Below are 20,379 nucleotides of genomic sequence, written 5' to 3'. Positions count from 1 at the left end.
CTGACCCCCGCCGGGGCCCCCCGCCCCCAGTCTCGGCCACGGCCTTCTATAAGGCGCAGCCAGTGATCGAGTTCATGTGTGAGGTGCTGGACATCCGGAACATCGACGAGCAGCCCAAGCCCCTGACTGACTCCCAGCGGGTCCGCTTCACCAAGGAGATCAAAGGTGATGGGAAGTCGGGGTGGACACAGCCCCCAGGTCGGGGGCCGGGGGAGGAAAGCAGGGAGGCCAGCTCTCCCCACAGGGCTAAAGGACCCCTTTCCCGCCAGCCCTCCCTTCCGGGGCACCGGGGATGGTGGGGGGCGGTTGGCAGCCAGCGGATCCATCTTCCCGGGTGCCTCCCCGTCCTGGAGCCGCCTAAACTCCTCCCGCCCCTGGCCCCACTAGGCCTGAAGGTAGAGGTGACGCACTGTGGGCAGATGAAGCGGAAATATCGAGTCTGTAACGTCACCCGTCGGCCTGCCAGCCACCAGACGTAAGCGAGGAGCGGGCGGGGCCCTGGCTCGGACGCTGGGAGGGAGCTTCCTGAGCCCAGGGGAGAGGGGGGACGTGGGGGCTCAGACAGCTCCCCTGGGCAGGGGAGAGAGGGGCGTTGACAGATTCAGTCCCCAGGTGACTCATCCCTCCCCTGAGGGCCTCAGAGGTGGGGTCCAGTGGGGCAGTGGAGGTCCGCCCCAGGCGTAGTATGGGTCCAGATTGGAGTGGAAATTTAAATTGTCTAACCAGGAGAGTCCTTCCTATCCCTTCCCCCCACACCGTCCGCCACCTAGCCCTTCCAGCTTCCCCGATTCCCGATCTGGACTTTCCAGCCTTCCAATCTCCCCTCAGAGCTCAGCTCAGCCTGGGCCGTGCGCCCTCCTCCCCTTCACATCCTGGGCCGGCTCAGCAGCCTTAGTGCTAACCAGGCCCGTTGCCCTTGTCTTTTCCCTCACCCCTCCATTCTCTTGCCCTCACCCCTCTCCAGCCTCCACCTTCTGTTCCCCCACCCCCCCTGCCTGTCCTGAGCTTGTCTCTGCCCGCCCATCTCCCTTTGTTCTCCAGGCTTTCTCTGTGCCACCCACCCACTGTCTTCCCTGTGCTCTTTCAGTGTGGTGGCAGCTAGGGGAGGGTGAGGATGTTACTTCCTTCTTGGAGCTACTCACGGGAAGGGGCACTCTTCTCCCCCACCCGTTAGAGACCCCCCATGCCCTCGCTTTGCCTCCCCTTCCACACCCCAACATGGTGTCCCCTCGGCCTCTCCAGTTGGGGCAAGTTGAGACATTCTCTTCCCAGAGGCTCCGAGGGGGCTGCCTCAGTGAGAAAGTGTTTGTGGGGCAGGGGGGTGGTAGGGAGGGGCTGGCCGGGGCTGTGGTTCCCCTCCCTGTACCTCTTCTCCCCCTCCAGTTTCCCCCTTCAGCTAGAGAGCGGGCAGACTGTGGAGTGCACAGTGGCACAGTACTTCAAGCAGAAATACAACCTGCAGCTCAAGTATCCCCACCTTCCGTGTCTTCAGGTGGGCCAGGAGCAGAAACATACCTACCTGCCCCTGGAGGTGAGCCCTCGTGCTCAGACCCCGCCCTATGCCCTCCCCCCTCGGGAGGCGGGAGGGGTCCGTGGGGCCGGCCGCGGGGTTCCCACCCCGTTTAACGTGTGGGCCCGGCGCCCAGGTCTGTAACATTGTGGCAGGACAGCGTTGCATCAAGAAACTGACGGACAATCAGACGTCGACCATGATCAAGGCGACCGCGAGGTCTGCGCCGGACAGGCAGGAAGAGATCAGCCGTCTGGTGGGTGGGGGAGGCGGGGGGATCGCGAGTGCCCGGGCCGGGTGAGAGCGGGGGCGGCTGGGGAAGGGAAGGGCCCGTGTGACGAGAGTCGGGATCTGAGCTCTGGGGACCCCTCTGATGGTGCCCCACTAGACCCCCATCACTCAGGCACCCCGCTTCCTCCCCGCAGAATCTGATGCACGTAATCCTCTCCCTCCCTGAAGCACTGAATCCCTGGGAAACCTACAAGCAAGTCAGGGAGGCAGGGAGTTTTAGGCCCTTGGCCTGATTTCTCCCCAGCTTCCTGATTTCTCCAGGGACCGGGTGGTGCCTGGCCGTGGTGACTCCCCTTTTCCCGTCTCCCTCTCAGATGAAGAATGCCAGCTACAACCTGGACCCTTACATCCAGGAGTTCGGGATCAAAGTGAAGGACGATATGACGGAGGTGACGGGCCGGGTGCTGCCGGCACCGATCCTGCAGTACGGGGGCCGGGTGAGTGTGTGGTTTTGCATGAGCAGGGGAGGGGAGGATGGCGGGGGGGCTGCAGGGGTAGAGGGGCTGCTGGGGGTAAGGGGTTGCCAAAGATCGGGGCTTTTGGGAGCCGTAGCTCGCATCAGAGCAGTGGGAGGCCCACAGGGGCCGGGAGGGAGGTTTTGTCGACCAAACGGTGCGTTTTGTTCATCACCTACTGCGTGCCAAGCACTTAGAACTAAGGACTTGGGAAAGTACAATATAATTATCAATCAGTGGTATTTTTTGAGCGCTTACTGTGGGCAAAGCACTGTCCTGAGAGCTTGGGAGTGGACAATCAAAATAGCGTAGGGAGACATGATCCCTGCCCACAAGGAATCAGCGTGGCCTAGTGGATCGCGAGTCCCGGGCCTGGAAGTTGGCAGGACCTGGGTTCTAATCTGATCACCACTTTCTAGACTGTGAGCCCACTGTTGGGTAGGGACCGTCTCTATATGTTGCCAACTTGTACTTCCCAAGCGCTTAGTACAGTGCTGTGCACACAGTAAGTGCTCAATAAATACGATTGAATGAATGAAAGAATAATAATAATAATGACATTTATTAAGCACTTACCATGTGCAAAGCACTGATCTAACCGCTGGGGAGGTTACAAGGTGATCAGGTTGTCCCACGGGGGGCTCACAGTCTTCATCCCCATCTTACAGATGAGGTCACTGAGGCCCAGAGAAGTGAAGTGACTTGCCCAAAGTCACACAGCGGACAAGTGGCGGAGCCGAGATATGAACCCATGACCTCTGACTCCAAAGCCCGGGCCCTTTCCACTGAGCCACTTGTCTGCTATATGACCTTGGGCAAGTCATTTCACTTCTCTGTGCATCAGTCACCTCATCTGTCAAATGGGGATTAAGGTAGTGAGCCCCATGTGGGACAGGGACCTCTATCCAACCTCCTTCCTCTCCCCCTCCTCCCCCCTCCATCCCCCCCACCTTACCTCCTTCCCCTCCCCACATCACCTGTATATATGTATATATGTTTGTATGTATTTATTACTCTATTTATTTATTTTATTTGTACATATTTATTCTATTTATTTTATTTTGTTAATATGTTTTGTTCTCTGTCTCCCCCTTCCAGACTGTGAGTCCACTGTTGGGTAGGGACCATCTCTATAGGTTGCCAACTTGGACTTCCCAAACGCTTAGTACAGTGCTCTGCACACAGTAAGCGCTCAATAAATACGATTGAATGAATGAATGAATGAATGATTATTCTGTATCTACCCCAGCACTTAGAACAGAGCCTGGCACATAGTAAGTGCTTAGCAAATGTGATTTAAAAAAAAAAAAAGAGCTTCCAGACTAGAGAGGGGAGCAGCATGGCCTAGTGGCAAGAGCACGGGCTTGGGAGTCAGGACGTGGGTTCTAATCTCAGCTCCACCACTTGTCTGCTGTGTGACCTTGGGTAAGTCACTTAACTTCTCTGTGCCTCAGTTACCTCATCTGTAAAATGGGGATTAAGACTGTGAGCCCCACATGGGACAACCTAATTACCTTCTATCTACCCCAGTGCTTTGAACAGGGCTTGGCACATAGTAAGTGCTTAATAAATACTATAGTTATTATTATTAGAGGGAGACAGACGTTAAAATAAATTACAGCTGGATATCTGCAGAAGTTCTGTGGGGTTGGGGTGAAAAATCAAAGAGCTTAAGAGTTACAGACACAAGTGCATAGGTGATGCAGAAGGGAGGGCAGATGGGGAGGTGACACAGAAGGTAAATGTAGATAGGGGAACCGAGAACTTAATCACGGTGGGCTTCTTGGAGGAGATTGTGATTTGAGTAGGGCTTTGAAGATGGGGAGAGTAGCGGTCTGTCAGATATGAAAGAGGAGGGCATTCCAGACCAAAGGGAGGACATGATGACCTGGGCAAGGGGTTGGCAGTGAGATAGTTGAGATCAAGTGCGTAAGTTGGCTTGAGAGGAGTGCAGTATGCCAGCTGGGTTGTAGCGGGAAATCAGCAAGGTAAGATAGGAACTGACTGGAAATCAGCAAGGTAAGATAGGAACTGACTGGGGGCCTAAAGCCATTGTTGAGGAGTTACTGTTTTGATGCCGAGGTGGATGGACATCAGCGGACATGATCCCAGCCTTCAAGGATCTTAGAGTCTAGCAGGAAATTTACTAAACTAAAGCCCAGATATTTGATATCCTCTGTAATTATCCCCCTGCACCGCCCTCCGGTCTGAGCTCAGGGTTCTGGGAAGGGGCAGTGGGACTTGCAGCAGAGGGAATAGGGAGTCTGATTTGGGGGATTGGGTTTGTCCCTCAGGGTTCTAACCAGGCCTCCTCCCCTCTTCCTGACAGAACCGTGCCATCGCCACTCCCAACCAGGGGGTGTGGGACATGCGGGGAAAGCAGTTCTACAACGGGATTGAGATCAAGGTCTGGGCCATCGCCTGCTTTGCACCCCAGAAGCAGTGCCGAGAGGAAGTGCTGAAGTAAGGAGCAGTGAGACGGGACCTGGGGGCGTGAGGACTGGATTGGGTCAGCTCTCCCATGAGCCTCTCATGCTGAGTGTAGCACTCCCCGGGCTCTGGTCTCCCCACACGCCATCCTCCTGCTGAAGCTGGGCATCTGGTTCCCCTAACTCATGCCTCATGGGCCAGTCCCGTGGCCCCAGCCAAGCCCAGAGTTGCTCTAGTTGGTCTTGGCCTCTGGCCACCCTCCCCAGGGTCGTTAGCAGCCCCCTGCCCCTAACCCAGCCTTGCAGGGGCACACCTCGGCTCCCATATCCCGGGAAATCTGTACCCCGGGTGATTCGGTCCTCCGCAAGTCACCCTGGAAGCTTTGGGGGCCGACCCTTAGAGCCCTTCCCACCGTCTCACATTGCTTGTGCCGCCCTAGGAACTTCACAGACCAGCTGCGCAAGATCTCCAAGGACGCAGGGATGCCCATCCAGGGCCAGCCGTGCTTCTGCAAATACGCCCAGGGCGCCGACAGTGTGGAGCCCATGTTCCGCCACCTAAAGAACACCTATTCGGGCCTCCAGCTTATCATCGTCATCCTTCCAGGGAAAACCCCCGTCTACGGTGAGGTCCTGGCCCGGAGAACTGGATGGGAAAGGGTGGAAGTTGCCAAGAGGAAGTTTGTCTCCTCTGGGGTGGCTGGAGGGGAGGCCAGGATCACTGGATGGTCTCCAGGAAGCAGTGGAGCTTTTGTGAAAGGTCTAGATTCTAATTCCAGCTCTGCACCTGATCTCCTTTGTGTCTTTGGGGAAGACATTTCATTCATCTGGGCCTCAGTGTCCCCATCTGTCGTGGGGATGAGATACCTGCCTTCCATTCCTCCTACCCATGTGAGCCCCATGAGGGTTGTGGACTATGTGCCATATGATTATCAATCAATCAGTGGTATTTATTGAGTGCTGATCCTATAACTACCCTGGTGCTTAGCACACTGCTTGGCACATAAGCAGGTATTTACTAACTACCACTAAGTAGTAATAATAATGCTATTTGCCTGTGTTTATCTTCCTGTCATAATTATGATAATTATGAAATTTAATACCTGCTAAACTCTGGAGTGGATATGAGGTTGTCAGATCAGACACAGTTCAAAGAAAGGATTAAGTGGGAAGAGGGGGCTAGGTATTGGACTTAGGGGTTGGAGAATGGATGCAGGTAAACCATGAGGGCTTCCTGGAGCTGGCGGGGACCTAAAGGTACAAAGTGAAAGAAGAGAGGGAAGCAGTGTGGCGTAGTGGAATGGGTACGGGCCTGGGACTCAGAAGTCCAGGCTTCTAATCCCCGCTCCACCATTTTCCTGCTTTGTGACCTTGGACAAGTCATTTCCCTTCCTCCGTGCCACAGTTTCCTCATCTGTAAAATGGGGGTTCAATACCTGTTCTCCCTCCTTCTTCGACTGTGAGCCCCATATAGGACAAGGACTGTGTCTGACCTGAATGTGTTGTGTCTGCCCCAGTGTTTAGTACAGCGACAGGCCCATAGTAAGTGCTTTACAAATACCACAAATGTTACTAAAGGGAGGTGGAGTCGGGCCCTGGGGGGCCGGGAAGGATCGGCTTTCTCAATCCCGATTCATGGCTGGGAACGGTGTGGGCCGGATTGCCCCGGGCCACCCCATCTGCCTCAGAGGGGCTTGCTTTTCTGGAGTTGTGGCAAGAGGTGGAAACTCAGGCCCCTCCCTCTGTCTCCAATCCCTAGCGGAGGTGAAACGTGTTGGGGACACGCTCCTGGGCATGGCCACGCAGTGTGTGCAGGTGAAGAACGTGGTGAAGACCTCCCCTCAGACCCTCTCCAACCTCTGCCTCAAGATCAACGTCAAGCTTGGGGGAATCAACAACATCCTGGTCCCCCATCAGCGGTAGGGCCTCCCCATTTCTCCCACTGTCCCTGCTCCTTCCGGGCACCGTCACCGGGGACGACCTCAACTGGTCCCTTCCCGAAGGGCGCTTCAGAGTCCCACCAGCTTCCCGAGGCTCAGCCGGCCACCCTGACCTCCCGCGGGTCACTGGGAGTAAAGAGAGATAGGGGTCCGGGGTCTCGTCGAGGGAGGCGGGGAAGGGGGACTGAGGTAGAAGCTGGGAGAAGCCTGCTGAGGTACTAGCTGAGATTGAGCCCCAGAAATGTGGGCCTGGACCCATGCAAAGAAGTTGGCCCAAAGCTGGGACTATGGCCTTGGGCCGGACTTGGGCGTGGAAGTGTTGGTTTCACAAATCCTTGGGGGCATCAAAGCACCTGTTGCCCAGAACTAGCTACTTCCACTCAGCTCAGCGGGGGCCTGAAATCGGGGCCCTGTGCTGCTCTGTGAGGGGCTCCAGGTACCCGGTGCTTTATGAGGGGATAAACAGGGAATGTAGACGATGGAGGGAGCTGGTCCTCTTTTTTCCAGACACAAAGAGCTTGGACTCAGACTGGGGGGCGGGTTTGTCTGCCACGTGCCTCGCCACTTCTGATGTTTTTTGAGCTTGGAACTCCAGGGTTGCCACCTGGCCCCCATCTCCCATGTCCCCCAGGGCCTGAGATTGCCACTGGCATTCAAACAGCTTCCTTTTCCCTCTCCACCCCCTGGAGGAGGGAGTCCAGCCAGTGGCACTCTGTGTGTGTCTGTGTGTGTCTGTGTGTGTACCGTGTCCTTCCCCTCCCTCCCTCTCCTGTCTCCTCCCTCTGTCTCCTGCCCCTGCAGATGGTGGAGATTTAATATTTATGAAGCAGGAGGCTGGGAGGGATGAAGAAGACAAAGCCTAGCAAGAGGGAGCCCCAGGCTGGTTCCCCTTGCCACAGAGAGTGTCCCAGCCCCTGACTTTCCAGCAGCCCCTGGGCCCAGTCTGGTCTCATCAGTTGCCAAGAGGCCCCCGGGGCCAGGGAGGGTGAGGCCGAAGCTGAGAGGAGGGTAATGGGAAGACTGTGCTAGGCTGTGATTTTTTTTTTGTTGCTTTTTTCAAAGCTTCGAGCCTCCAGCCAGGGCTCTCCCACTCCCTGCCATCTGCCCAGACTAGGGTGCAAGCCGGAGGGAGGCCTGGAGCAGGGAGGGGCTTTGAAGGGGTCGACGCCACCAGATCCGTTGGACTCCAACCCAACCCAGAGAGACCGACCCTTTTTTTTTAGTCACCGGTCCTGGGATGCCACCTTCCTCCTACCTGCCTTCCCTGCTTTGGGGTTGAAAGAAGAGAAGGAAGGGGTTTAGGCTCTGCTCAGAGTTTTCCTGGGCCCGTGAGGCAGGAGGGAGCACATATTCTGGAAAACTGGGAAGCCTCAGGGGAGAAAGAGTGGTGGGGCCAGGGCCCAGCTTGGAGAACACCAGTGGCGTGTCATCCCAAACATTACCCCAAAGTAATGCTGACACATCTGATCATTACGTTGCATGTGCTGTTCTGTGGCCAGACTCCACAGGCAAAGAAATCCTCTTGGGCCCTCCTCCTCTCCCTCCCAGGTGTCCCCAGCATCCTGCTCTTCTCCCTACTCTTCCCCCACCTTTGTCTCCATTCTGACTTCCCCACAGCCTCTGTTTCTCTCCTCCCACATCCCTTTACCCCAGTGTCTCCTCAAAGCACCACCTCCCAAACCTCTCCAAATCCAATCTGGTTGTCAAGGGGATTTTCAGAGTGGATGGGACTGAGGGTCAGAGGGCAACCTAATGGGCTAATCCTGCCAAGCGGTGGCTGAAATTCCTGGGAAGGGTCTTGGCATATTTAAATAAGCCCGAAGGATTCCACCTGGGCCCAGCCCCTGCGGTGGGGGATCAGGCAGCTCCAGACCCCTCACAGCCTCTGTTTCTTCCCCGCTCAGCTCCGCCGTCTTCCAACAGCCCGTGATATTCCTGGGGGCGGATGTGACCCACCCCCCGGCGGGAGACGGCAAGAAGCCCTCCATCACCGCTGTGAGTAACCTGCCCTCACCCCGCAACCAAGAAAACTGCCTCCTGCAGTGCTAATTATTGTTGTTATGGAACTTATTAAGCGCTTACTATGTAGGAAAGCACTGTGCTATGCTATGGCTGGTGAAGATATGAGAGAATCGGGTCAGATGTAGTCCCTGTCCCATGTGGCGCTCACAGTCTAAGAAGTAGAGGAAGAATGCATCTTATCCCCGTTTCACAGATGAGGAAGTATTCATTGAGAGGTTAAATGATTTGCCCACGGTCACACAACAGGCCAGGAGAACTGGGGCTAGAAACTCGGTTTCCTGACTCCCGTGACGTTTTTTAATGGTATTTGTTAAGCACTTTCTCTGCGCCAGGCACCGTACTAAGCGCCAGGGTAGATGTAAGCTAATCAGGTTGGGCACAGTCCCGGTCCCACATGGGGCTTCCAATCTCAATCCACATTTTTCAGAGGCACAGAGAAGTGAAGTGACTTACCCAAGGTCACACAACAGACGAGTGGTAGAGCTGGGATTAGAACCCAGGTCCTTGCGTCTCCCAGGCCCGTGTGCTATCCACTAGGCCTCGCTGCTTCCCTATCCCGGGATCTGTGGTCGCTGCTGGAATTCTCCCCGTTGTGACCAATCCCCGCTGCTGTCCGGAACCCCTCTCCTCCTCATCCCGAAGTCCCTTTCTCCTCTCTTCTCCCTCCCTGCCTGGACTGGTGGCCAGGAACCAGAGCCCTCTGTTGGGTAGGGACTGTCTCTATATGTTGCCAACTTGTACTTCCCAAGCGCTTAGTACAGTGCTGTGCACACAGTAAGCGCTCAATAAATACGATTGATTGATTGATTGATTGATTGGGAGAGGAGAAGGTGAAATGTGTCCCTGTGGCGAGGCAAGGAAGCCGCCAGCAGGTGGGGTGTGTGTGCCAGGCAGGCCCTGCTTCCTCATTCATTCATTCAATCCTATTTATTGAGCGCTTACTGTGTGCAGAGCACTGTACTAAGCGCTTCAACGGCCCCTGGGCTGCTGGTGGGCCCTTCTGTCTGTCGCCATCCCCCTTCCCACCTTTTCAGCCTGAACAGGGGCAGGGAAAGCCGGCAGCCTGATGTGGAGAAGCCAGTGGTAATGTCCTCGGGACAACCTGTTAGATCATCCAACCAAACAGGCTACCTTGGGGCAGAAAATTCCCTAAACTTCTTGGAAAGTGGCCCCCCCCTTCCCCTCTCCCATCTCCATCTCAACCGCCCCCCATCCCCACCCCCTACTCCCAAATCAGGCACTGACTTCCTGTTTTAGGGATGCTGGAGTCAGCCCTTGAGCTGTGGCAAGGGGGGCCAAGGCAGTGGAAAGGGGTGGCTGATTTTGTGCCTCATAATTTTAGAGCACCGCTCCGGGCCTCCTGAGGACTCACCTGATCCGGTTGCCCCTGGCTGGACTAAGGCCTTATTTAACCGGTCCTTAGCAGCCTCTCCCCTCCCCCATTTCGGTCAGGGGGATGCTGCAGGATTGAACCCAGAGCAACAGTGAACCGGAAGAGAGACCTGACAAATGAGAAATGACCCAGGACATTTCTCATTTCTGGGGGCACGGGCACAATTGCAAGTGTTTCCTCTTCGCCCCCTCCGTCACCTTCCACTTGGAAATGAAATCCAGGCCACTTCCGATTTGGCCTGGGCTAACTTCCTGACTGTGGGGCCTCAGCTGTTACACCATGGAGCTGGGCATACCCAGAGAAGAGTCCTCTTTGGACTTGGCACAGACAGGAACCAGGCCAGGCCGGACCAGACCCCGGATTTTCAGCCAATGTCCATTTCGGCCAATGGACTCCAGGTATAGAAAACACAAAACAGCTAGCGGGATCCTTCACAGGCCATTTCATCCCTCCCCCTGCCTTTGGGTGGAACACCCCCTCTCTCTGCCCCCATAGATCAGCCAGTCAGTCAATGGTAATTATTAAGCGCTTACTGTGTGCACAGCACTGTACTAAGCTCTTGGGAGAGTACAATATAACAGACATATTCGCTGTCCATAATGAGTTTATGGTCTAGAGGAGGGTCTCTCTTCCTAAATCTGCAGGGGAGGCATTTCCCCAGCCAGCCACCTTCCTTCACCACAGGTGATCCTCGAACTGAAAGTCACAACATGAGTCAAGGTCCGTGGGGACGATGTTTCTTATAAGAAGCAGCGTGGCCTAGTAGATAAAGCACACGTTTGGGAGTCAGAAGAACCTGGGTTCTAATCCTGGTTCCGCCACCTGTCCGCTGTGGAGCCTTGGGCAAGTCACTTCACTTCTCGGGGCCTCAGTTAACTCATCTGTAAAATGGAGATTAAGACTGTGAGCCCCCTTTGAGACAGGAACTGTGTCCAACCTCATTAGCTTGTATCTATCCCAGCTCTTAATACGGTACCTGGTGCACAGTAAGCGCTTGACAAATATCATAAAAAAACCAGAATGGGAGTCCTGTTCCTGACCCACTGCAGGGGAGTATTCCTTCAAGTCTGAAACGTCTCCAGCTCTTGATTTCCACTTATCAGAAATTAAGATCCCACAAATGCGCGCCTGACTGGTGTCTGTCACCAGCTCCGAGTCGGGTTACAGCGGGAAGATGGAGCTGGCACTGTGCATCATAAGTCAGAGGCTGGGTCAGTTTGGCACCTGGGCATCAGGAAATTGCATCAGCTGCCTCTCCTAATCTCTCCTGCTGCATTTGAAAAGCCTGTGATGTCTTTCTCTATCCTTGGAGGGGATGGAGGGACCCCCTTCACCTTTTACAGTCCACTTCCTGCCTCCTCTTTTTTCCCCCCAGTGGAGTCAGGGTCTCTGCGTAGCTCACCAGTGACTCACCCTGGGATCGGTTCCTCCCTTCCCCAGGCCTCTGTGTCACCCCCACCCATCTTCATTCGGCCTGGGTCCCCAGTTCGGTGCCCAGGGCTCTCCGATTCGCCTCAGTCGGTTGCTTGGCAACCAGGCCCCATCTCCCTCCTGCTCCTCGATTCTGAGAAGTAGCAAATATAAGGGCCAAGTTCTTTGGAAAGAGGGCTGGCCTTTTCCCCCTCTCCTCTCCTGGCCTAGCCCACTCACCCCTGGAGGGTCTGTGTCCCCAGGGAGAAGGGAAAACCCCAGTCATGCCTGGACTGTCCAACCATTGGGTGGAGGAGTCTATGATGCTCAGCTGTAGCCCCACTTGCAGCTGAGTGACAAAGGCTGGTGTGAAGGGCTCTGGGTAGGGATGGAGGGCGGAGGGGTCTTCTGTAACTGAATTTCAGAGGCAGATGTGGGCCAGGAGGGTATCCCTGTAGACAAAGGGAAGCAAACTCCATTTGTCTCTCCAAGTGACCCTCCCCTCCTTGTTCCTTCCCCTTACCCACCCTCCTTTCTGGTTTCCGTGGCATCCGGTACCTCTCCCCATCGGACGTATTCCTTCCGTCTCAGCCCCCTGCAGCCCGGTCACATGAAGGGGGGCAGTGGGCGCGGGAGTCTGAGGAGACGGGGATGAGGTCACAGGGCGTTATGCTAGACCCGAGCACGGCCATGTCTGTGCGGCAGGTGGTGGGCAGCATGGACGCCCACCCGAGCCGGTACTGCGCCACGGTGCGCGTCCAGCGGCCGCGGCAGGAGATCATCGAGGACCTGTCCTACATGGTGCGGGAGCTGCTCATCCAGTTCTACAAGTCCACCCGCTTCAAACCCACCCGCATCATCTTCTACCGAGATGGAGTCCCTGAGGGTCAACTCCCCCAGGTGAGCAAGAGCCCCTCAGGAATACTCCCACCCACCACCCGAGGGCTGTGGCCTCCCAGCAAGAGGAAAGACTTGCAGTGGGGACCAAACCATGGTAGGAGATCGGGAAAGGAGCTGAGGAGAAATCCAGGGGTCTGGAGCGGCATTCCCTCTTCCCCAGTCAATCCACGGTATTCTTTTCTTTTATAGATTTACTAAGTGCTTATTATGTGCCTGGCCCTGTACTAAGCGCTTGGGTAGATACAAACTAATCAGGTTGGACACCGCCCAGGTCCCACATGGGGCTCACTGTCTTAATCCCTGTTTTAGAGGCAAGGGAACTGAGGCACAGAGAAGTAAAGTGATTTGCCCATGGTCCCACGGCAGACAAGTGGCAGAGCTAAGAACTCAGGTCCTTCTGACTCTAAGGCCCATGCTCTATCCATTAGGCCACGCTGTTTCTCATTTATACATATCTATGTACGTATCTATTAATTATTTATATTAATGTATGTCCCCTCCCCTTTAAACTATAAACTCATTGTGGGCAAGTAGCCTGTCTACCAACTTTGTTATATTGTACTCTCCCAAGCATGCAGTACAGTGCTCTTCACACAGTAAGAAGTCAGTACATTCCATTGATAGATTGATTATTTATTGAGTGCCTGCTGTATACAGAGCACTGTAAGCAGCTGTGGGGAGGGGAGGAAGGTTAAGAGTTTGTTTACCCCAGGGACCAGCTGCCAGTCATAGAGAAAATTCCAGAGAGAGAAAGCTGCAGGAGCAGCTAATGGAAGTTTTTTAAGGTGTCCAGAAGAAGACAGGCGGATTGGTTGAAGGAACCCCACTTTAGATGACACCCAGAGATAATAATAATAATGGCATTTATTAAGAGCTTACTATGCGCAAAACACATAGTAAGCACATAGTAAGCGCTGGGGAGGTTACAAGGTGATCAGGTTGTCCCACGGGGGGCTCGCAGTCTTAATCCCCATTTTACAGATATCCAGCCTAATAAGTAAGGGAGCAAATGGACTGGGGTTCGGGCTAAAATAAAAGTGCTCTTTAGGGTTGGTTGGTTCTTGGGCCTTTCTAGACTCATCCTCTCGAGACTGTAAGCTGTTTGTGGGCAGGCAGCATGTCTGCCAACTTTGTTATATTGTACTCTCCCAAGCACTTAGTACAGTGCGCTGCACATGGTGAGCACTAAATAAATACAGTTGATTGGTTGGTCTTTCTTGTACTCTTCCCTCCCGGGATCCCTGGGGCTGTGAAGTTGAGGGGAGTCGAGATAAATCAGTGGTACTTGTTGAGCAGTTACTGTTTGCAGAGCACTGACTAAGCGCTTTGGAGAGTACAGTGCAGTAGAATAGGTAGACACGCTCCACAAGGAGATTCCAGCGCTTAGAACAGTGCTTTGCACATACTAAGCTCTTAATACCATCATTATTGTTATTATTACAGATTATAGAGGAGCTCTGACGGTCACTCATTCAATCAATAAGTGCCATTTATTGAGAACCTACTGAGAGCTAGGTTCTGAACTGAGAATTTGGTAGAGTACAGCAGAAGCAAAACACACATTCCCTGTCCTCCAGGAGCTGACATCCTATTGGTGCGGGAGGGGGAGGCAGACCAAAATTAAATATACAGAGTGAAAGCCAGAGGAAGAACAAATATAAAGCCAAAAGTAGGGAGAAACTCATCAGGAAAAAGAGCTGAGCAACTCATGGAATTCCTTTGCTGTCATCTCTCTTTCCCTCCACCACTCCCCATCCAGATCCTCCACTATGAGCTGCTGGCCATCCGCGATGCCTGCATCAAGTTGGAGAAGGACTACCAACCCGGGATCACCTACATCGTTGTCCAGAAACGCCACCACACACGCCTTTTCTGTGCCGATAAGAACGAGAGGGTGAGCAGCTCTCCTCCGCACCACCGCCCCCGCCGCCAAAATAAGTATTTAAGTCCTGACTAGAAGTGGTACAGACTAATAGAAAGAGGCCTGGATTGGGAGTCAGAGGACCTGGGTTCCAATCCCGGCTCTGCCACTTGTCTGCCGTGTGACTTTGGGCTAGTCAGTTAACTCCTCTGGGCTTCGGTTCCCTCTTCTGCAAAATGGGGATTCAGTGCCTGTTCTCCCTCCTACTTAGACTGGGAGCCCAATGTGGGATCTGATTATCTTGTATTTACTCCAGCTCTTAGTACAGTGCTTGGTACATAATAACCGTAATAATAATGTCATTATTGTTACTGTGTGCCAGGGTAGATACAAGATCCATTTCCTGTCCCACATGGAGCTTAGGGGCTTAAGTAGGAGGGAGAGCAGGTATTTAATCCCTATTTTATAAATGAGGAAATTGAGGGACAGAGAAGTTAAATGACTTGCCGAGGGTGACCCACAACAGGTAAGTGGCAGAGGTGGGATTAGAATCTGGGTCATCACACTCCCAGGTCACTTCTCTTTCCACTTTGTCATCCTGGGAGGTACCTCTGCGGCCCTGGTCAGTGTGAGCCCCTTTGCTGGTCTTTGGAATCCCCCCAGAGCCCAGCATCCCCTTGCCTTCCAGAGAATTTGGGGCTGGATGTCAGGGTACATCTGCTGATGTAGGTGAAAAATCTGTACAGGTATCTGGTAGGAGGATGAGAAGGCAACCTACCAGATAAGAAAACCTGTTATAATCCAGCTTTGCAGATGAGAACTAAGCATTTGTCACTGTTTTCAAATCAGTGACTCCCCACTCTATTCTATTAGACTGTGAGCCCACTGTTGGGTAGGGACTGTCTCTATATGTTGCTAACTTGTACTTCCCAGGCGCTTAGTACAGTGCTCTGCACACAGTAAGCGCTCAATAAATACGATTGATTGATTTATTGATTCTGCGGGCCCCAGGCTGGTGACTGTCTGCTAGATCGCTTTAAGATCACCCTCATGGAGTGGGAGCCGAGGCAAGCAGTGGGTACGGGGCAGGATGGTGGTTAAAGACCTCCGTAGGTCCCCATTAGGGTCGGGCCAATCTTGTGTGTCCCCTGTACAGATTGGGAAGAGTGGAAACATCCCAGCAGGAACCACTGTGGACACCAATATCACCCACCCTTTCGAGTTTGATTTCTACCTGTGCAGTCATGCAGGCATTCAGGTACCCTTCCTCCTCCTTTCCTGTCCTCTCTTCCCTTCTTTCTTCCTACTCTCCCTCTCATCCCTCCGGCTAACCAGGGTATATATTTCATTCAGTGGGCAACCTGCTTTGGCCTGGAGCTCCAGGCCGGGGGTCTCTGCCAGTACAATCCCAAGACCCCACCTCCCCCATCCTGCCGGGGTCAGCTCTTTTCGCTGCTCTGGGCCAGTTCCAGCGTGCCGAGGGCACACAGGTTCAGACCCGCTGCCCTGTCCTCCTAGGGCGTCTTCCCGATGCTCTCCCTCTCCCCCACCCCCTATCCTTCCCAGGGTACAAGCCGGCCGTCCCATTACTACGTCCTCTGGGACGACAATCGGTTCACGGCGGACGAGTTGCAGATCCTGACCTACCAGCTGTGCCACACGTACGTGCGTTGCACACGTTCCGTCTCCATCCCCGCCCCTGCGTACTACGCCCGACTGGTGGCCTTCCGGGCCCGCTATCACCTGGTGGACAAGGAGCATGACAGGTGAGGAGTGGGGCAAGTGGGGGGCTTGGGACCTCATTATTAATTATTATTATTATCTTGCTCCGACCCCCGGCTGGGAAACCAGAGCAACCTCAGGGCGTTGAAGACGAAGGATGGGCAGGGGAGGTCGGGACCGGAGAGGGGCAGGAATTCCGGGGCCGGGAGCAGATTGGCTGACAACAGGAGGGCTCTTTCCCGCTTGCTTTCCCAGTGGAGAGGGCAGCCACATATCCGGGCAGAGCAACGGGCGGGACCCCCAGGCCCTGGCCAAAGCCGTGCAGGTTCACCAGGACACTTTGCGCACCATGTACTTTGCTTGAAAGGCCGAACGTCGTTACCTCACTGGAGAGAAGAAAGCTTTCAGACCCGAAGGAGCCATCACGACAGAACCACCGGGAAGTGGCTTTTGGGGGGAGGGGGTGCGCGGCCGGGGGTGGGCTGAGGGGGGTGGGGGGGCCTGGGGAAACCTCATTTTCTAAGGAGAGAATTCCCCAGGCCACAGCTGTATCGCTGGCTGGCAGTGTGGGTGCTGGGGGTGGGGGGCGAGGGAGGAGAGCCAGACCACCAGTGACCAGCCACCACCACCAGTCTGAGCCCAGAAAAGCCACTTCCTCCGTCTCTCACAACATCCACCCCGACCCAGCAAACAGAGCGGTCTTAAAGGGAGAGGGGCCATCGCCAGCAGGCTTTCATTTCCAATGCAATACTAAAGACTTCGGGCTGTGAGGTCTCTTTAAGGTCCACTGGCCGCCCCCACCAGATGCCGGTAGGTTTGGGTTTGTTGTTTTAGAGGGGAGAGGGTGGGGCGGGAGGTGTCGGTCTGGGGAAGGGGGGTGGGAGGAGGGAAGGATATTTAGCGCCTTAATCGGAAAAAGAGTAGATTTGTCGGAAGAAAGAAATAGAGAGAGCCCCAACCCCAAACTAATGTTTTAGGATGCGAGATGCTCGAAAGGGATCGGAATCTGCAGTTTGTAGGGAGATTCTAACACTAGCGTTTTGGGTTGCCCCTTCCGGTCCGCCGTTGCCCCCCACCTCGTGGCCCGTCGGCCCCGGTGTGTCTCCCCGCCCCTCTCGGCCCCCTCCGGGTGTCAGGCACTACGGCACTTAGCTCAGAATTGACACGACCCCCGTCTTCCTTCCGTCCCGGGCCGGAGGAGAGCCGACCGACCCAGTTGCGGCCGTTTCCGTGGGCGCCCCAGTGCCTTCGCTGTCCTGCTGCAGAGATGCCATCATTTTGTGCCCTCTGGGGTGGGGGGTCCCAGGCAGAGGGGGGGATGCCCCCAAGCCCCACATGACCCCCTGGGGGTTGGGGAGGGGGCGTGGCAGCTATTTTGCATCCAAAGGAGCAGGTGTTCACGTCCCTCCGTGGTTGCTTTGAGATCCCCGTCTCAAGGTGGTTAGAAAACCCATCGAAGACGTTTGCACTTTCAAACTGCGACAGGTGGAATAGCTGCTGACACTGAACCTCTCTCCCCTGTGCACTGCCCCCCAGCCTCTCCTTGTGTTATTTAAAGTGACATTTCTGACCCCTGGCAGTGAAGTCTCCCTCATTTGAACGTTTCTTTTCTGGGATATCTTAGAACAAAAGATACGTCTGAAAGAAGAAAAAAAGAGAAAACTAAATGTTATTTTTATACGGTAACTTGAGTCCATTGCCAAAATCTCTAGATGAGCTTCCCCTCCTCCAAATTTTTCATTCTGGACACCCAGCGGAGTGGGAGGAGGTGACCGTCCTTCCGGGGAGGGGGTTGCCAGGACAGGGGCCCTCCCGAGTCACCGTGGGGGCGGGATGTTCTCTCCCGGCCCCCTGGCTCCTCCCTCTCCCTCCTCCCCCTGCCATTCCCCGTGCATAGCACACGTATCCCTGCCTTCCTGGAACACACTGCTCTCCGTTCTCTTGACGCCGTGCCCAGTTTCCAGCATGTCCTGCACATGGTCTCAGTAGCTTTTGCTGCTTGCTGTTGCTGTTGTTTACACAAAACAGATTTTTTTTTTTTTAATTCCTAGTTTCATGCATGGGACGTGGAGAGGGGTGTGTGTGTGCATGTGTGTTCCCTGTTTCTACAATTGGTAAAGAGGCAGGGCAGAGTCCTCCAGGAGGAGCAGAAAGAAGGCACCCCAGCTGGGCCCTGGGGGCACCCACAGGGAGACCAGGTGACGTCCCCGCACCTTTCCTCGGTTTCCCCAACCTGGGCACATCTCTGGGCACTGCTCGTGGCCTGTCGCTGCCCAGATGGGGATGGGGACTGATGGCAAGACCCCAGTTCTCATCTAAACTGCCAGTGCAGTCCACGCGGGACCTGGAAATGACCCTGCCACGATTTCTCTTCTGGAAGGGGAGGGGGAGCGAGGATTCTCTTGCCCTGAGTCCACCCAAGGACTCCAGAAAGCCCAGACTCAATCACAGGTGATCTCCAGAACCCCTACCCGGGCCTTTGGGACAGGACTCAGATCTAAGTGATCTACTCCCCCTGACCTCCCCACCACCACCACCCGCCAACCACCACTATCCAGGGCTCTCCAGGAGCCAGTTCTCACCCCTGGGGTACCTGGATTGGTTCTTTTACAAACCAAATCATAGAGGTTTGGGCAGAACCACCCCAAAGCTAGAAGCAAAATTGGTGCGCCATCGTCAGTTAACTCTCCCCCGTTCCGTTTCCGTGATGCAAACAGGTTGTCCGTGGGAAGATGCTTCTCTTGGTAGACATCCCTTAGCGACCTCTTCCGCATGGGATGGAGGCAGGGCTGGCCCTCCCCGTGTCTCTTAGCCCTCCCCTCAAGGAGCATTTTGAGACACCGATACGCTATGCAAAAAATTCTCTGTTGATCACATCGTTTAAAAGACATCAGTGGAATTGAGCACAAACGGTAGTTCTGGAATAGGACGTAGGGACCGTTGGGTGATTCCTTCCGTCTTTCCTTCCTTCCTCACCTGGGACCCCGTTGGTGTGGATACAGGTAGCTGGGCCATGCCAGAGTATGGTAGGGAGCGAGCTTGGGGGAGACCTTGGGAGGGAGCAGAGTGCCAAGCGGGCAGGAGTTCACCAGAGAGCTTACATTCCTTACACAAGTGCCTATAGAGTGATGGCAAAACAGCCTCTGTCCATTATCTCCACATCCGCGTCTCCTGTCTGTGTCCATTCTCATTCAAGGGGTGCTGAGAGGGACAGCGGGGAAGGGGGTGGGGTGGGGAGTGGGGTTGGGGGGGAACGAAGCACGCATCCCTCACCCTATTCTCCATCGTTTCCCCCAGGAAAGCCCCAAACCAACAGGCTTTTGCGTGTTTTCCTCACGTCTCTGGAGTTAGGACTTGGGGAACTCTTAAACGGTCAAACCATTCACCAGCATTTTTGAGCCTGCCCCCGTGTATATGTGTGTGTGTGTGTTTGTGTGTGAGAGAGTGTTTGGGCAGCTTTCTGTTCTTTCTCCCTCTCCTCTGACCCCCACATTTTCCTGTCAAGTTGTTCGCTGGGCCTGAAGTGTATTTGCAGTCATGTTAGCCTTTCAGTCCCACCCCCGCCCCCCCTTTTTTTTTTTTTTTAATAAAAGTGTTTCCGAGAGGAGCGACTTGGGCATTTGCAGAAAATGATTTTGTTGCTCTGTAATTTTCTTTTGAAACTTTGAGACTTAAAAGTGAAACTTGACTTCAGGATTTGCACTCGTGCGTGGGGTGTCGTCGGGGCCGAGGGGGGAGGTTGAGAGTGGAGCTTGTGCTGGGCTCTTGGGGTTGGCTCGATCACCTGAGTTCCTTGGGGAAGGTGGGCATGGGAACCAGAGAGCATCTCTGCCCTACAGCCACTGCGCCCGGGGCCTCAGGCTGAAGGTCTCTTGAGGGATTTCCAGAAACACCCGTCCGTTCTGTTCTGCATGGAGTGCCCACTGGGTAAGAGCGAGCTCTTGTTGGCTGTCAGCTCTTTCCGGCCAGCTTGGTTCCAGGCCCCAGACTAAGGCCAGGAAAGGCCGGGCCCCTTCAAACCAGGGGAGAAGGAACTGGAATTGATAGGTGGCGTGTAGGTTATGACATCTTGCCTCCAGCCCGGCCTCGGTGGTGTTTCTTACCAGGCCCTTGCTATGGCCACAAGTTAGGGCAGTCCCGAGAGCCTGCCTGAGATGTCCAGCAGAGCAGACCAGGCTTCTGGCCTCGCTTCCCATCCAGTTGGCCTGCCTGAGGATTGGTTCCGGATCTTTTTGGTCCAGGTTACCTTACACGCCGCCCCTCTCCCTGGACCCTTCGGCAGCTCAAAGGCCCTTCGTAGAAGGCGTCTCCCTTAAGTCCAGGGGGTCTGTTCTGGCCCGGTGGCAGCTAGGAAATCAGTGGACAGTGCTATGGGGCATTGATGTCAGGGCTGTGGCGCGGTATGTGCTTGGGGAGGGTTGGCTGTGAGAGAAGCGTCTGAAAATA

The 20,379-nt window shown here is 54.7% G+C and overlaps 1 protein-coding gene across 2 annotated transcripts in view; it reads left to right on the top strand.

The window, feature by feature from the left end:
- Positions 1-16,384, top strand: part of LOC119938399 (protein argonaute-1) — a 43,502-nt gene extending 27,118 nt beyond the window's left edge. For both annotated transcript variants that reach the window (XM_038758224.1, XM_038758225.1), the window contains 14 exons: positions 31-165; positions 388-475; positions 1,384-1,531; positions 1,647-1,766; positions 2,116-2,238; positions 4,586-4,719; positions 5,126-5,310; positions 6,445-6,604; positions 8,530-8,620; positions 12,156-12,350; positions 14,110-14,244; positions 15,368-15,469; positions 15,778-15,977; positions 16,189-16,384. In XM_038758224.1, the coding sequence (XP_038614152.1) occupies positions 31-165; positions 388-475; positions 1,384-1,531; positions 1,647-1,766; positions 2,116-2,238; positions 4,586-4,719; positions 5,126-5,310; positions 6,445-6,604; positions 8,530-8,620; positions 12,156-12,350; positions 14,110-14,244; positions 15,368-15,469; positions 15,778-15,977; positions 16,189-16,297 (1,925 nt within the window). In that variant the 3' untranslated portion in view covers positions 16,298-16,384. The remainder of the gene's footprint in view (positions 1-30; positions 166-387; positions 476-1,383; positions 1,532-1,646; positions 1,767-2,115; positions 2,239-4,585; positions 4,720-5,125; positions 5,311-6,444; positions 6,605-8,529; positions 8,621-12,155; positions 12,351-14,109; positions 14,245-15,367; positions 15,470-15,777; positions 15,978-16,188) is intronic.
- Positions 16,385-20,379: the final 3,995 nt, after the last annotated feature.

This window comes from Tachyglossus aculeatus, chromosome 16 (genome assembly GCF_015852505.1).
Source record: "Tachyglossus aculeatus isolate mTacAcu1 chromosome 16, mTacAcu1.pri, whole genome shotgun sequence".
In the NCBI taxonomy this organism is placed as follows: domain Eukaryota; kingdom Metazoa; phylum Chordata; class Mammalia; order Monotremata; family Tachyglossidae; genus Tachyglossus; species Tachyglossus aculeatus.
Note: the sequence above shows the minus strand (reverse complement) of the source record. Positions and strands in the feature narration are given on the sequence as shown.